This window comes from Notothenia rossii (assembly GCF_949606895.1).
Source record: "Notothenia rossii genome assembly, chromosome: 9".
NCBI lineage: Eukaryota > Metazoa > Chordata > Actinopteri > Perciformes > Nototheniidae > Notothenia > Notothenia rossii.
Genome location: NC_136907.1, coordinates 69,690,542 through 69,706,810, shown reverse-complemented (window position 1 = coordinate 69,706,810; position 16,269 = coordinate 69,690,542). Strand labels below are relative to the sequence as shown.

Here is a 16,269-nt window from a genome sequence, read left to right as displayed (position 1 = left end):
ACAGAGTGATGTTATTACAGGAAAATCAATGTCCCTCTTGTTGTTCTCTGGGGCTGGACAGGGTGTACGCACATCTACTCTCACAATACAACTGCTGACCTTGCTGTCAAAGAGAGGCTGCGGCGAAACGGCCAACGGTGTTGTTTATCAAAGCTTTATCAAGCCGCTCTGCTCTCACAGACGTGTGACATCAGACTGTGGGTCAGTCAGCCAGCCAAAAAAAACAGCTCATGTAGACATAGCATGATAACACTTAAAGATCCAAGCCAAGAACAGGAGTAATACATGATAGTGTGTAAACTCACAAGTGGGAACTCCACTACTTCAAGTGAAATTAGCTATAATTCATCAAATCTAATTCCTGACCTCCTCTCATGCTCAGATTTCATTAACTCACATCGTAGCTAAAGGGACAATAGGCTGCCTGAATGACCTCTTGACCCTTTGCAGAGGATAGGTTCATAAAAGGAGTGAGGGGTGTGCGGGGGAGGTGTGGGAGAAGAAGCCACCCCTTTTGCCCAGGGTGAGTTTGCCCTCTCTTATCCTCTCATTTTCACAAACGTGATGGAAAGCAAACCAGAGACAGAGATAAAGCTTATTGTCATGTCAAATCATGCAAGACAAGGACGTGGCAATAAAGGTGACCTGCAACAAGATGAAAGGCAAAGGAACATGAATAATTGTTTACACTATATCTGTTCGTATACAAAAAGTAAAAGCAGATACAGGTTACAAAAATATTTAATGATGCCAAAGTTTGTGTAATATACACCTCACATTACATTGTAATAAAATGTGAAAAAAACGAAATAGTTTTGTGATATACAGCATAATATAAATATCATTTTAGGTTTCTACATACACAATACACAATCTAATGTTCTAGTCCACAGAAATGTAACATAGATAGATAGATAGATAGATAGATAGATAGATAGATAGATAGATAGATAGATAGATAGATAGATAGATAGATAGATAGAAGTTTCTTAAAAATAGAATACATTACTTTATACAATAAAACTAGACACATTTTTTCAGGTGTTACTCAGGTCTTATTAGGTTTTGGTTATATATCACATCATAATCAAAATCTCCAAGGTAAATACATACAGAGGGCCTACTCCTTGTCCCTCAAGTGTACTTAAATACAGTACTTGAGAAAACGAACTTAGTTACTTTACCCTACTGGAATACACACTATAAAATATACAGAATAAATTAAAATACTCTCTTATAGCAATCTACTAAAGGGACAGAAACATATAAGCATATTTATTGTCTCCTTTCTCTTCTTAAGACAAATAAAATCTCCCAGGCTGTGCAGTAGTCAGACAGTCAGACAGACAGACAGACAGACAGACGAGAGACACCCCCGCATAGTTTCCGTCAGCCGGGTGACGTCTCCGCCTCCCCGCCTGTGTGCAGTGTGACGTTGCTGGCTGTAGTGGAGCCTCTCGCTGCATCTTGTTGACGGTCCGCCAGGCTTTTCCAGTACCGAGAAGACCCCGCTGAAGAGAGGACGGCCGTCACCGCGCTGCGTTTTCAGGCAAGTTTTCACTCGATTAATACAAAACATGGATATTTTAGGATGTGTTTTCAAATAGTATTTAGATATTGGGGGTAACGGATCCCAACGGTTAACGGTTGAGTATAAATTCCTGTGTTCAGCCGATGATCTGTTCTAGAGGGTTAGATAGCCTGCTGTATCGCTCTCTTTCTGGGGGTTAGCCTGCTGTAATGTTAGCGCTTTAAGTCCCGTGTTGTTGCTTACTATAACGGCCTTAATAATAAGGTGGGTTGTCCTTCTCAGTCGCGAACCACTCTGCTTTTTATCACAGTGTGTGTTTGCTGGTCGGTTTTATTATCGCTCTCGTTGCTGGTGGGATGAACCTGGTTAAGTTAGCCTGTCTGTGCTCTTGAGAGCCGTGTTAGCCTGCTTCATACCCCCGCTATGCTGATTAGACCGGGGTAAGCTGGGGGAGCTAAGCTAGCTAACGTTACCACAGTTAACGTTAGAATGTAACGTTGAAAGATTAAATAATTCTTAATAGATTTCCAGACGAATGCGCATCATATTTACGTTTCCCCTGATATTTCAAGATATTTAATTAATTTAAAATAAGCTGACATACAAATGCGTACCATTTAATGTTTTCTTTGACCGTTGGGGGTAACGAACTACCTCTGTTTTTAAACATACGGGGAACTCTGTGGTTGTAAACCCCTCCGGGTCCTCACTGAGGCGGTGTGTGCGTAGCGCCGGACCTCGGTGCCTTCCCTACAGCCCAGACTGTAGTGCAGACAGTGAATGTCATTATCAGCGCTGTCTGCATACCAGTGCCGTCGTGGCGAGGTACAGTTTGCAGACTGGAGAGGGGAGGAGGGGGATTACTGGGGATGCAGCAGCATTATTATCCGCGGTGTCCTTGCAGGGGCAAAAAAGGGATACGAAAGTGGAGGTGACATTTGGAAATGTTTCCTATTATGGCTGTGAGGTTGTTTGAGAAATACCGCTGCAGTGTTATTTTAGCGAAGAAATGTCGGTGTTTTCATTTCTGACACAATTACACCGATCAAGTTGAAGGTTTTTTGCAGCCAGCCCGGAGTCCCGAGCAGGCTGAAGTAGAAGCTGCGAAGACCCAAATATATTGGTTGCCTATCTGATTTTTGCAGTTTTTTTTCCTCACCGGCCCACGGTGATATGTTCCATTAAAAACGCCCACAAACATCAACCGGAATCTAGCTCGAGGTTTGCAGCATTTCATTCGGTGGAAAAAACGATGTTATGCTGACATTTGCAAAACATGCAAATACATGCATTGTGGTCAATTTACCCAATGTGCGTTTTACCTGTTTTGACAAGCCGAAATCCCCATTTACTTTGGATTTAAAAATCGAATGCATTTCTCAACCAAAATGGTCATTATTAAATGTTGCATTAACACACTTAAACTGTATTCAATCTGCCGTCTCTTGGTGTCATACTGTAGCAGTAGCCATTATCATCTAAATAACGTATTTAATTGGGGACACCAGCTAACTCTTGTTTACCTTCGGTCGATGTAGTAATACCGCACTAAAGCTGAAGAGTAAAAAGGGGGAAACACCGCTTTCCATACTGCTGTATGTCACGCTGTGAAAGGCCTGAGAGAAGCGGACGACCGCTGTTAATGCTTTTATCAATTGTTTTTCATGGAGTTGATGGGGTCAGCGTGGGGTAAGCAGACCTAGGGGAACGCACAATATGGTTGGGAAGGGCACTTTCATTTGCTAAGTGAAATGTTTTTGACCATTGTATTAGCCTTACATTAACGATGTAATGGGAGAGGGGGGAGGAGGTGGGGAATTTCACTTGGGTTGTCATGTCTGGTCAACTGGTTTTCGTTGTTAAAATTCTCACTTTGTGCTAGAAAGTTTGTTTGAAAACCTTTGGTGAAAACCTTAATGCAAATGTACTCCCGGGTTCAATTACAAGGGCTGAGCAAGCCTAGTGTTTGTGTGAAGTATGGTATTAGCCATTTGGTTAAGTGGGCAGTCATTGCCCCCAGCCTGGAGAGCGGTCATAAAACATTTAAACTTATTTAATGCTCCACAGTATTATTTTTATTATATAATTTTCAGTTTGTTTATTCATCTACAAGAAATTAATTGTTTATTTATAATGTAGATAGTGACTGAATATTTTTTTGCCTCTTCCCTGTTTTCTAAATTCTTATTTTCATGTTTATACTCAGGAAGCAGATCAGAAAATAGAAAACTTCAGTCATCATCATGCATGTGTGTCACTACCAGAAGATTTGTGTAATTTGAAGAGACTTAAGGACAATAGAAGGCTTGGAGGAATACAAGAATTCAGTCAGCTGAAAGAAACAACAATAACACAGTCCCTAAACATGGTCAGCACCCAGACCAGTTTGAAAACCCCTTTCAAAGACTTGACCTCATTCAAGGGCAACATGAAACGTCTGTACAGAGAGCGACTGGAAGACGCGCCCATCAAGAAGCGAGTTATGGCGGAGATCAACCTGAAGCGTCGCAGCTTGGATTCCCTCCCCAAAACTCCCAAGGTTAAAAGGGAGTTTATCGAAGAACTGTGTCATGACGACATGGATGTGGAGGGCCGGGCTGAACTGCACATGGTGGGCTCTGCTAAAGCCCTGGACCTGAGCCCTGGGCTCAAACACACATTGGCCCAGTTCACCCTCAGCAGCCAGAGCTCCCTCGGGGGCCCAGCTGCCTTCTCAGCCCGCACCGGCCACGAGCATTCCCCGGCCGGCATGCCTCCCCTGCCCTCCCCTCCTGTTCTGGGAGGGGGCCCTCTGCTGGTTCCCTGTGACAGCTCCACTGAACTCACCCACTCGCTGCTGGAAGGAGAGTCCATCTCCTGCTTCGTCGTCGGGGGAGAGAAGCGTCTTTGCCTGCCCCAGGTGCTCAACTCCGTGCTCCGCGACTTCTCGCTGCAGCAGATCAACACTGTGTGCGATGAGCTCTACGTCTACTGCTCGCGTTGTGATGCTGAACAGCTGCACATCCTCAAGGTGCTGGGCATATTGCCGTTCAACGCACCTTCCTGTGGCCTCATTACACTGACGGATGCACAGAGGTTGTGCAATGCTCTGCTGCGTCCTGGGGCGACATTGCCCTCTGACCCCAGCGGTAAGCTGTCAACCCAGGGCCTGCTGAAGGAGAGCGAAGCCAGTTTCCAGGTGGAGCACCAGTGTTTGGGGAAGTGCCAGGGTCTCTTTGTGCCCCAGTTCTACACCCAGCCGGAGGCCCACTGTATCCAGTGCATTGAGTGCCAGTTGCTCTTTTCACCCCAGAAGTTTGTCATGCATTCACACAAGTCACCCGATAAGAGGACCTGCCACTGGGGCTTTGACTCGGCCAAGTGGCCCTGCTACCTGCTGCTTGCCAGGAAGTACCAAGGCATGCCAGAGGAGCCAAAGCTCAAGCAGCTCCTAGATGAGGTCAAAGAGAAGTTCCACTACCAGCTCAAGAGGTCGCTAGAAAAAGTAAGTGCTCTCCTGCATGTTATTGGCGTCTTGGTTAGTATTACATGTATCATCATTCTGAAAAGGAAGAATATTCAAAACTTTTAATTGTTTTGGATGGTGTCCCATAGTCTGTGTATTCAGCAGGTTTGACAAGACTGCCTTCCAGCTGGTGTTTTCTTAAACCTGTGTTGACCTAGTATATGTTAAATGGGCCTGAGACAGGTGGTGTCATCTGCCTTGCCAGGTCTGGTCAGACAAGGTTAGACCAGCTGGCCACAGCTGAAATGGAAGTGCATCATTTTCCCCCTCAGGTCACCTGGAGGTCACTGGGAATGTCACTGAACAAAAGGTCAATATAGGAGGCTCAGCTTTGTTAACTCCAATATAAAGACTATTTGTCAGCAGTTTAACCTTTTATCTAACTTCATTAAAAACACATTTCTAATTTGCCCAAGGTAGCTGGAATTTGTTTAGCAGATTCCTACATGATTTGAGAAAATGCTAAATAAAAGTAGTGCAAACCAAGACAAGTGATTCTTAAAATAGGAACATGTTTAGCTACAGGTTGAGGGTGGAATAATAGACCTCATTGGTGACCTATTTTACCTTCATGCAAGCCTGACATTTAAAATGCTTTATTGCATTGCCAGCACTTATTATCACCAGAACCCAGAATTCTTCAGAGTCTTCCAAATGATTTCGGGCGATTCTTTTTATTCTGCACTGTCTAAGCCAAAAGGACAGCAAGCCTATTGAACAGTCAGCATTCAGTGTGGGGAAAAGCTCTAGATTGTTTCCCTGCCATTGACTGGTTTATGTCTCATGAACTCCCTCTGACCATAGTGGACTGCCCACTTTCTATTGTTTTGTGGATTAAGGTGGGGTTGTGTTATTGTCTGTTTTACTAGTTTGTCTAGGCATAAATCACCATTTAAAGTTTATTTTAAAACAGTTTTACCAAGCAAACACACATTTTAAGGACACCAGAGCTCCACTACAAACATTGCTGGCAAGATGTATCTGTGATAGTAGTACAGCAGACAGCAGGTTAGGTGGGGAATAAAGAGTTGGCAGAATTAGTATGCACATTTGTGGAATACATTTGATATTGTTTGTGTACCTGAGATAAAGAGATGCTTCGGTTTTTCTGATTAACTTGGTGTCTGAGTTTACTGGAAATACCGCGTCTGCTGTCTCGTCTAGCATCCTGACCGCATTCCTGTCTAGCCTCTTCCCAATTGTCCTCCCTCTTTTCCTCCGCCTTGGTTTAAGGTTTGCATCTTGGAAGAAGTAGACATTCTTTCTCAAAGGCAGAGACGTTTAATACCACAGAGGAAACTGCATCGTACACAGACCACGGACGCAACACACTATACGAAAACATATGCTCAAGGTGGATGAGTCCTACAGTCTTTGGTGTGTGTGTTTATGTGTGAGACATTGCCAACCTCAGTGTGTGTAATGGGCTGCTAACTGAAGGCCGGTATGACACATCTTTGTCTCTCTGTCTCACACTTTACCAGTCTTTCTGGAGCCTCTGTCTCACCACAGTTTCAGGTGCTGTCTTTTCTCTCTGAGGTGATTTCTCAGTCAATTTATTTTCCCTTTCGCTGGCTTTTCCGTTTTCTTTTTCTTTCCTCTAGTGCTGGGTTATAGGGGCTTGGATGTGATTTTTATTTTCTATTTTTGAAGCTTGATCTGAAATAGTATTCTCAAATTAAAAGTGAAAGCTAGCTATATTTGTGTAGGCAGAAGTCTCAAATGGCCGGATTCCTGGAAAGACAGTTGCCTGTGAGTCTACAGGAAGCAGGTGATTTTGGCATTCATCGAGGATGCTACCCCACCCCCACACAGAAGCGGATGTACTGGTGTGTGATGTCACTGGCCAGAGAACAAGCTGACCTGACTGGCAGTGTCCCACTTCACTCAGCCACTCCATCCAGTCTCTGTTTATGTGTGTGTATTTGTGTTAGGTGTGTGGCGCAGTGGGTTGTGCTGTGGTGATTGTCCACAGTATTGAGTATGTAAGTCACTTTGGATAAAAGCGTCTAACAAGTAACATGTAATAATGTAATAATAATTATGAAAGTGTGTTTGACGGAACAGGAAGAGGTGCAGACGGACATGTCCCTCACCCTGAACATCCTCCAGACTCTCTGTCCAGCTGCCTCCGCTGCACTGGTCGAGTGACTAATACTTTCCACATCCCAGTGGATGTGAGTGGCGGTTCAGCCAGGCAGCTTATAGTAGCACATGTTTTTTGGAAAGATGGCTCGCCTCGGTGTGTTGGTCTAACCCCGACTGCATACACTTTTCCCAATCACCCTTATTTACACTAAGTGTCAATGTGCACATTTACAAATGGTTCATAGTTTTACCAGAGAGCTGTGGGACCTCTAAAAGAGAAGAGACTTCAACAAGAGGGCTTTCTGGAAGTTTTTTTCCCCCACCTTCTCCAATGGCTACTGGTCCCATATCCTGTTAGGAGTGTTTAGTTTGAGAAGGTGCAGTTAAAAACTCCAGGACTTGCTCTCTATAAACGGCGCTTTGTGCCTCGAGGCACTGCAGCCCTGTCTACTGATCCCTGCTGTGTAAATAGAGTTTGCTAGACAGACGCCACCAACAGACAGCAACAAGGTAAAGCCTTATCTCAAGAGTTACTTTGGTTACTGACAGACAATGAGTTCATTCTGCCTTCAGGGTGTGTGATGGACACTTTTCTCTGAGCCAAGATCATGTGTCATAATTTTTATTGGTTTTTTTTTTTTATATCTCGCAAGACGGGAAGTAATAGAAATTTCGTTTGATGATCGTCATCTTTTTTATTTAGGCTGCGTGTTTTACCAGGCAAGTGAACAGTGTATTACAAAACATCTGAATGATACAAAAATCCCGTGTAGTAATATCGGTAAGTTATATCTGAAGATAGAAAGATACACAAAGGTCATCTAACTGTATACCTCTGTGTGTGTAACTGGTTTCATTTACCACAATCATTAACTTTTCTGTGTTTATATGTCTAAAGTAGAAGCAAATATGTAGTTTTGAGATAAGTAAACATTATGACATGATATTTTAGACATATTTCTAACCCTAGCAAGCATAACCACAGAGGAGAGGAACATAGCTGTGTGTTGCTTTGCTTATTTTCCTTGTTTGTGTCGTTGTGCTGGCCCAGAGTCAGAAGTGTCAGACGGAGAGAACAGCCTTCCTCTGTCTGTCTCGCTGGCTGGGCTGACACTGTGGCTGCGGCACAGACGGCAGACAGCTGCATCTCTCCGACTTCTTCTATTTGCTATTTGGGAATGAAGTGACTTCATTACCGCAGACCAGTGCAGCTGCACTCTCTGGCTGTCTCCTGGGCTGTCTGCTGTGTCTGTCTGTCTGCCTGTCAGTCATTCTCTTGGGCTGTATCTAATTGGATTCTGGCAGGCATTCTAATCGCTCACTGTGCTGCCTTTGCTATCTCTCCCTCTATAATGACGTCAATCTTCCATCTGCCTTCTTCTCTCGGGCTCGCGTCCTCACCCATCTTGACTCATGGCCTTTAGTGTGCACTTCCCTTTTCTTCTAACCTCTGTGCTGTCGCCCACGTGTGTCTGTAAACAGTAAATACCCCCTGGGCCCCAATCAGCGGACAGTAACAAAATAAGCAGCCAAATGACCCGATAAGTCGATCGTTACATGAGCAATAAGACCACTTGTGTGCGTCTGCGAGGCGCATGCGAGGAAAGCCAGTGGCTATTGATCAGGTCTCGGACCTTGATGGATGTGGCGAGCCGTCGGATGACACAGACACTGAAAAGCGGAGCCGATGGACCAAGAGGTAAGCAGGAAATAATGGAAGAAGAGTGAAATGAGAAGTCTCGGTCACAGGGCCGCAGCCGGCGTTGCATAAGTTCCTGTCTGTGATCATATGTGCATCAGTTTCCCCGAGTTAACCTCACTTCTGCTTCTACCTTGTTGCAGTTGAGACATGCTGTCAGACAGAAGTAGGGCCACGCAGACAAATAGTGGTTATCTGTGGTCCCCGGGAGAGGCACTTGAGCAAATTAGGTAAAGGTTGATAAGAGAAGTTAAAGGTATAAAATGAAGAAGATGAGAAGTTGGTGTCAGCCCTGGAAAGCTCTCCACCTTGTAGGGCTGCCCTCCTTAATCGATTAATGGACCCATTGGTGTATTTTGTCTTTGACTATTATTTCCTCATTCAACTCAAGTTTTTTTTAATACTTTTTTCATGCTAAATTACTTATTTTCCATAAACTTAAGATCACATTTGTGGTAAAAGCAAGATTTCATGTGGTACTTTTGATGGAAATCTTTGTGGATGAACTACTCTGTTCATTTGTTCAACTAATTGATTAGTTGACAAAATTGAACGAGTGTAGGATGGCTTAGAATATCTTCAGTCAAGGACAGCCTTAACATGTTGGTTGTCTTCACCAACACACCACGTCCACAGCCATGAGGTTGTTACAGGGAGCTTGGGCCCCAGCTTCTCTTTCCCAGGGTTACAAATTAACCTCTCCAAGACCTGAGCTGAACCACAAATCTAGCCTGGATCAGCCCTCTTGGTTGGCCAATCAGATGCCGGCTAGCTCGCATTTCCACAGCTAGCGTTCTCCTTTGCCCCACACCCCACCACAAGACACCCATACACATATTTCTCTGTCTGTTTGTGCATTTTCCAAAGAACAATTATCCACTTATACTGAATACACAGCAGCTTCTTTGAACGCTGGCCCAAAGTAACCTACAGTCTATCACGCCTGTATGTAGTTTGGTGTGGGAGGCTGTCCGTGTTCCCTGTGCACAACAGGCTGTGCCTTGGCCAGTGTTTGCTGCCTGTTGTAAAGGACTAAATGGGGCCCCACAAGGTAGGAGGGGCTGAGCTGAGGCGAGGGGCCTCTGGTATGTCACCATCAGGTCAGTGCCAGTATCACAGCTCCATAACAGCATTGCAGCTGACTGGAGGAACGCCAAAGTCATTACTTCTCAGGCTTTTTATTCCATAGGTAACACGTTTTTAAAACATTACAAGCCACAGTTTCACCACACCACTTGGATTTGTTGTGAACAAACTCAAAGCCGATTCTGTGGATTACAACCCCACATTTAAACATTTAACATACGTTGGCTGGTGGTAATTTACCACCCCCTCAGCTGCAGCTTGTTATGTTTCCCGGCTTGGTCTCATTTCCCACCTTGCCACCAGAAGAAGATAATGCGATACTGTAGGACTGATGTGAGCAAGCCACACTAGCCGACGGAGATAGGTCAGTCCAGATACAGTGGAGCCTCTGCCACGTCTGCCAACAGTCTCATAGACTAAACAAACTGGCTTAGCCCCTCCCAGCCAAATGTCCTGTGGGCTTTATAAGAGTCCTGGACTGACAGCCTGTTTGAATGTTCACTGAGCTCTAACTCTTCCCCCTCAGGCCATCAGACCAGTTTGTTGCCTCTAAGGAAAATGAGAGCGTGAACAAGTGAAAGAGAGGGCAATATAATGGGCTTCGAGCTCAAACAGACTGTAAGAAGAGAAAGGGGCTTGCAACGCATCACCTCCGACTAGCTTGCTCAGTTGTTTTGCATGAGACCGAAATAATGAGGAAGTCCTGGTATTAATTAATCAATCAATCGATGTGGTGATGAGAAAATTAACTGGCTGCTGTCTGGTCTCCCTTGGAGACAGTCAGAAGAGCAGGTTGTGTGTGTTTGTGTGTGTTGGGGGTAGGGAGACTGAGGCGAAGGAGGTATACTGTAAAAGGGTTGTGTGCAGCCTGTGCGTGTTGTATGCAACAGAGCAAGCCTTTGCATTTGAAAGGCTCTTCTGTCCCGCCTTCCCGGTGGGAACGGTGATTAATGAAGATATAAATGGAGAGACCCAGAGAGGGAGCTTACCATGTGAGCACCATATATACACACACACACACACACACACACACACACACACACACACACACACACACACACACACACACACACACACACACACACACACACACACACACACACACACACACACCGTGTAGGCACAGACTACGTCTCTCATATTTTCTCCCACAACCCCAGTCTCTCAGACAGGGAGGTAAACACTGGATATCAAAGGCGTGTCACGAGTCCCGCTGGGCTGCCACCCGGCACATCCACAACACATTAAGCCCAACCACTACACTGATCAATTATGCATGTGGCAAACGCAGAGAATCAGGGGAAACTAGTCGGCCTGTACGATTAAAGTAATCCCCATCTCTCCACTTTGCCAGTCATTTATTTGCGTGTTTAATAACGGCTCGCATTTCACATGGAAGGGATTCTGCTTGCATTGTTTGTAAAGGTGTTAAGGCTGCACATTATGTCATTTGATTATTTTTTATTAAGATGTCAATTCCTCGATAAACACATCAAGAAAGTACTTACATTTTAAATGTAAACTTTCAAAAAACTTTTCACTTCAATGTTCTATTTGTTATATTGGATCTGTTTACTGAGAGCAGCAGAACTGAATCGTGATATTCAACAACGTTATACTATGTTGGTTTTATTTCTTCATATTGTTCAGCCTTAATAGATGTCCAATATTTTTGCGGCCAAATGTCCCACACATGTTTCATTGCATTGCTGTGGCCCATGCTAGTTCGACCTTGAGCCTCCACACCAGATGAAAGTAGATGGTAAAGCCAATCACTGTAAGAAACAAATATACCAAGCTTGGGTAGGTGATTACTTGTTCTGTAAGTTCTTTATTTTGCAGCTTCACCTTTGCTCCACCGACATCAAACGCCCTCCAACTGTTTCTTTCCCTTCCACTGCTGGCAGCTTCTATACCCTGTAAATCCTTATCTCACCAGGGGCCTGACTGATGTAGCTCAGTGCAAGGCTGTAAAGTTAGCAACTGGGAAACAAACTGCATTAGTGAAGGTGAAACAAGTGTCATTTTGTGTATGCCCAGTCTGAAATGTCTTTTTATCTCTACCTTGACAAATGCTGATGTGTTTATCTCCTCCGCTATTCCCACCTGCAGTGATGCAGCCTATGGGAGTAATCTGTCTCTTTGATATTTCTTAACGTACAGTCTTCTTTGCCTCATACCCCTCGGGGGTTCGTACCAGCTCATCTAGATCCTGTAAATAGAGGACTGTTTCCCTCTGGATCCCCAGCCGCCCCACTGCACCTTTTTACTGCAAAGACGAAGTAGACTATCTTCAAGGTGCTGATCTCAAAATGCAATTAATTACCTAACTGCTATACATCTTGTATATTTCTATTTGAGTATACTCGAGCCATGGAAGCCTAATTATGGGTTGCATGTTGAGAATGGTGAGTGCACTTCAGCATCCTTGCATGTCAGCTACTAGTCCTTCTTAATTGTCCCCAAGCAACCAAGTGGTGTGTGCTTATGGGCGAGACTCCTGTTGAGCATGTGGCAATGATTCTCGCTCTTTGCGTGTCCAGCCCTTCTTTTTTCTTCTGGCTTGGCTGTTGCTCATATTAAAACAGCCTCGCTGCTGGGCGACTTGGCTCGCATGGAGCCTTATTGCCCTTGACTTTTATCCTCTGAAGAGTGAAGCATTGCCTTGTGGTTTTACAGTCTGGCTACATTTTAACTAGTTCCTATGACAAGTGAACTTTGATATGCCAAACATTTTCTTCGTCATCACTATCGAAACTCACCGGCTGAGATGCATCCTGATCCCAGGTGATGCCATATGTACAGTAGTTCTTCTGAAGACTGACTCATGTCGAAGGAACAAATCTCGCCTCCAGCCAAATGATGGATCATTTTGGCATGGTTGCTTTCTTTCTTCAGTGGCTTTGGCAGGCAAGAATGCAGCCTTATTATCTATTCTGTAAAGGACTAAAGAGCAGAGTGACTGTTTGAAATCCAAAACAAATGTCTTTTTTTTATATCAGAGCTGAATGGCAGAAACCCAGACTTTGACATGACCCTGACGTGTCCATGTGATGACATCTTTTATAAGACAAATGACACACAAAACCACACTGTAGCATGGGTTTCTATACAGATGACACAGCCCATGATCAGAGGAAGTCAAAGGGTCAAACACCGGTAGTCACACAGCCAGACACACACAAACACACAACCACTATCAGCTGCAACTTCCTCCTGTCACCACGCCAAACCCCATCCTGCAGCGTGAGTCACGGCTCTCCATCAGTGCCGCGGTCTGCTCTCCACTCATCAGCGTCACCGTGGAGCCAGGAGGACAAAGATTTATCACCGTCCCGGTCTGTTTGATCTACGCCCAGGTGTGTGTTCACTTACAGCCCTGACTAAACTGTAATGACATTTACCAAATGGACTGCACTTTTCTCGGGCTGTTGTCAAGCCAGCCCCAGACAGTGACTGTTTAATGAAGGGAGTCTGGTGACAAAGTGTGTGTGGACTGTGGGTTCACCTGTCATATGTTCCATTAATATCAGTACAGGCAGGATGTAAGTGAATATACAGCCTCCTGACGATGGCTGTCAGCAGACATTAAACACTTAATATGAAAACTTCTATTAAAGCTTCCAATCTAAAAAGATGGCATTTTTTACAGTCCTAAGTTTTTGACATTCTGCTCCTTAATAATTCATATTTGTCAGATTTAATAGTGAATGTTTCTAGTAAACTTTGTAATCCACGAGCCACTGTAAAAGGAGCGAGAATGGTCTTCGGAGACTAGTTTCGAAAACCAGAGCTTGTGACAAAAGAAGAGAAAGATAGATGGAGAGAGGCATGCTAGCCGATGCATTCACACTACTCTGTGTCTGTGTGGAAAGGACAGGCGAGCCCGAGGGGTCTGGACAGCAAAGCCAAGCTGCCCATGCAGAGACGAGTAGTAGAGGCTTCAAACAAGCTCCTGCATGTAATATGGATGAGACCCAAGCTCCCTGCAGAACAATGGAGGACTTAGGGCCTTTTCTGGATTTAACTGTCACTCTTTCCATGTGATAGATTTGACCCTGTGAGATATTTTACCAAGTGGAGCTTTCACTATGTCGAGCTGTGACTATATCTCAGAGCAGCTAGCTCCCTTAAAATCTATCTCTATTCCTTTAACCTTTCCTCCTTCCTTCTCCATCTTTCTCCCCCCCCCCCCCCCCCTCTGGCCTCGGTGCAGACCGACGACCAACCATCCATTGACATTTACTGCAGTATTCCCCGCTACAGCACAGCAGCCTCCTGTGCTGAGGAAGAAGTAAACAAACCGCAGATCAATATGTGGCTGCATACTAGGGCCAGTAAAGATTGGTTTTAGTCAGGGGAATCTCCAGCTCTTGCATTTAAACATTTAAACACTTAACCGTAAACCCTGAGTTGTTTGTGGAGATGGAGCACAAGAATTACGTTTTTTATTTTCCCCTTTTCACTTGGAGACAGTGGCTAATTATAGTTTCTGCTTGCTGTAAGACTAGTCTTCAAATGAAGCCAGATTCACGATGAGGTTATTGTTGCTTCGTGAAATAAAGTACATTAAGCTACTGAATGGCTGTTTGAAGCAGACGTCAGCACACGTTTTAGGGCATTTCAGTGAATGCTGTAAATGATTGCAAATACAGAGGGTTGGGCAGTGTCTCCATTTTGTGTTTTCTCTCTGTAGTGATAGCAGTGCATTGCTGGCTTGCTGACAGCCTCTCTCAGCTTTCAGTCTGCTTAGCAACGCTCGTCCTCTCTGCAGCTCTCTCACCCCCCTCTGTCTCCAAGCACTCTGAGTTGTTTCATCCATTCGAATAGTAACTTGAGTTCCCTTGTATGGAAAGAACAGGCAGCTGTTTTGTGTTTTTGGGTGGTGGTAATGTGTGTCTCCAAACAGCATCCCATGGCATCAAGCCCCTCTAGAGACTTTCTCTTTCGTTTTAGAGATGCTACAGCACACACACTGGCCCAGATGAAGCTCAACCCATGAGTACAGTCATGTTCAGACAAGACGAGAGCCCACTGGCCTCATTCTCAGTCGAAGTGTCCTCCCAGGAGAATGGAGAGTGTGTGTGTAGCTAGTGTCTGTCTGCGTACTTCTGGACAGCAGGTTAATGCTTGCAGTAAACTACGTCATCCTCCTACACTGCTGTTTGATGGAGCAACTATTTGATGGGATGTCTGTTTATTTGCATATGATGTGTGTGTGTGCGTGTCTGCATATGTGTGTGAATGTGTGCGTGTCCGTCTGTCTGTCTCCTGGCCTGGTTGACTCACATAGGTGAGCTCCGACAGCTTTGGTAATTAACGCTCTGGGGGGCACTGGGGAAGGAAAGTGGAACACACACACACACACACACACACACACACACACACACACACACACACACACACTGCTGTAGACAGGATGCTGTGCGCATGTATGCAGTTAGTAGGCTCTCTTTCGCATGGATGATTGTTAAATGCCCGTCACTGACTCAACCACACTTGAAAGCCTCACGCCAAAACTGACATGACTGATGACATGATTTGGGGGAGTACAGTGTGGATATAGCATGTATAGAGTAAACCATAATGCCGTATTGAATTTGCTTTCTCAATAAGCTGCCTGATTACGTTGAAATGCTTTGTCTGTTCATGACGAATAATCACAGTACTTGAGGTTGATGATATGAAGTGTGACATAATGTCTAGTCTGTTTTGTACTTGCAACATGCATCTAAGTGATGTTGCATCATTGTTTCTAAGGCTACATCAAACAATCACTGTATTATATCTAAATATCAATTTTGAACTTTTTTGTTTTCTGAGCAAAGCTTTTTTTCTTAAGTCTGTATTTGAATATGATTGGAGGCAGGGACATCTCTGGATCACCACCATTGTCTGCCCTCTGCATTTTTTTTTTTTTTTTGCACTTATCCCTTTTGCCATTTTGATAAAATTCTGAATCATTTGTCACTGTCAGTTTATTCTAGCAACAGTGTGTTGGAATCTCTTTCCCATATCCTTACATTTCATGGACCAGTCAAATAACTACATAATCTAGAATATAAAGGACAGATTCATTATTAATTACATTTATATAGATAAGGTTTGTGATGTGGAGGTTACCTTGGCCAGACTAGTGTATTCCAGTCAGACAATTTGTCCATTCATGAGGTAACATTATTACAACCCTCCTCATGTACTGCTGTGAATATAGACTGGAAGCAGCCGCCTGGGATTTGACTGTGAAACATGAGAAATGGAGGAGGGAGAGAGGGAGGGAGAGAGGGAGGGAGATGAATAGAAATATTGATCTCGAGAGCTGGAAGAGACTGCTTCTTCTTTGAAGTATCATAGATAAAA

At 44.4% G+C, this 16,269-nt stretch overlaps 1 protein-coding gene across 1 annotated transcript in view; it reads left to right on the top strand.

Annotated features, from left to right (window-relative positions):
* The first annotated feature begins 1,395 nt into the window (after positions 1 to 1,395).
* Positions 1,396 to 16,269, top strand: part of skila (SKI-like proto-oncogene a) — a 34,664-nt gene continuing 19,790 nt past the window's right edge. The window contains exons 1-2 of the mRNA XM_079651930.1: positions 1,396 to 1,549; positions 3,738 to 5,015. Of these exons, the coding sequence (XP_079508056.1) occupies positions 3,897 to 5,015 (1,119 nt within the window). The 5' untranslated portion in view covers positions 1,396 to 1,549; positions 3,738 to 3,896. The remainder of the gene's footprint in view (positions 1,550 to 3,737; positions 5,016 to 16,269) is intronic.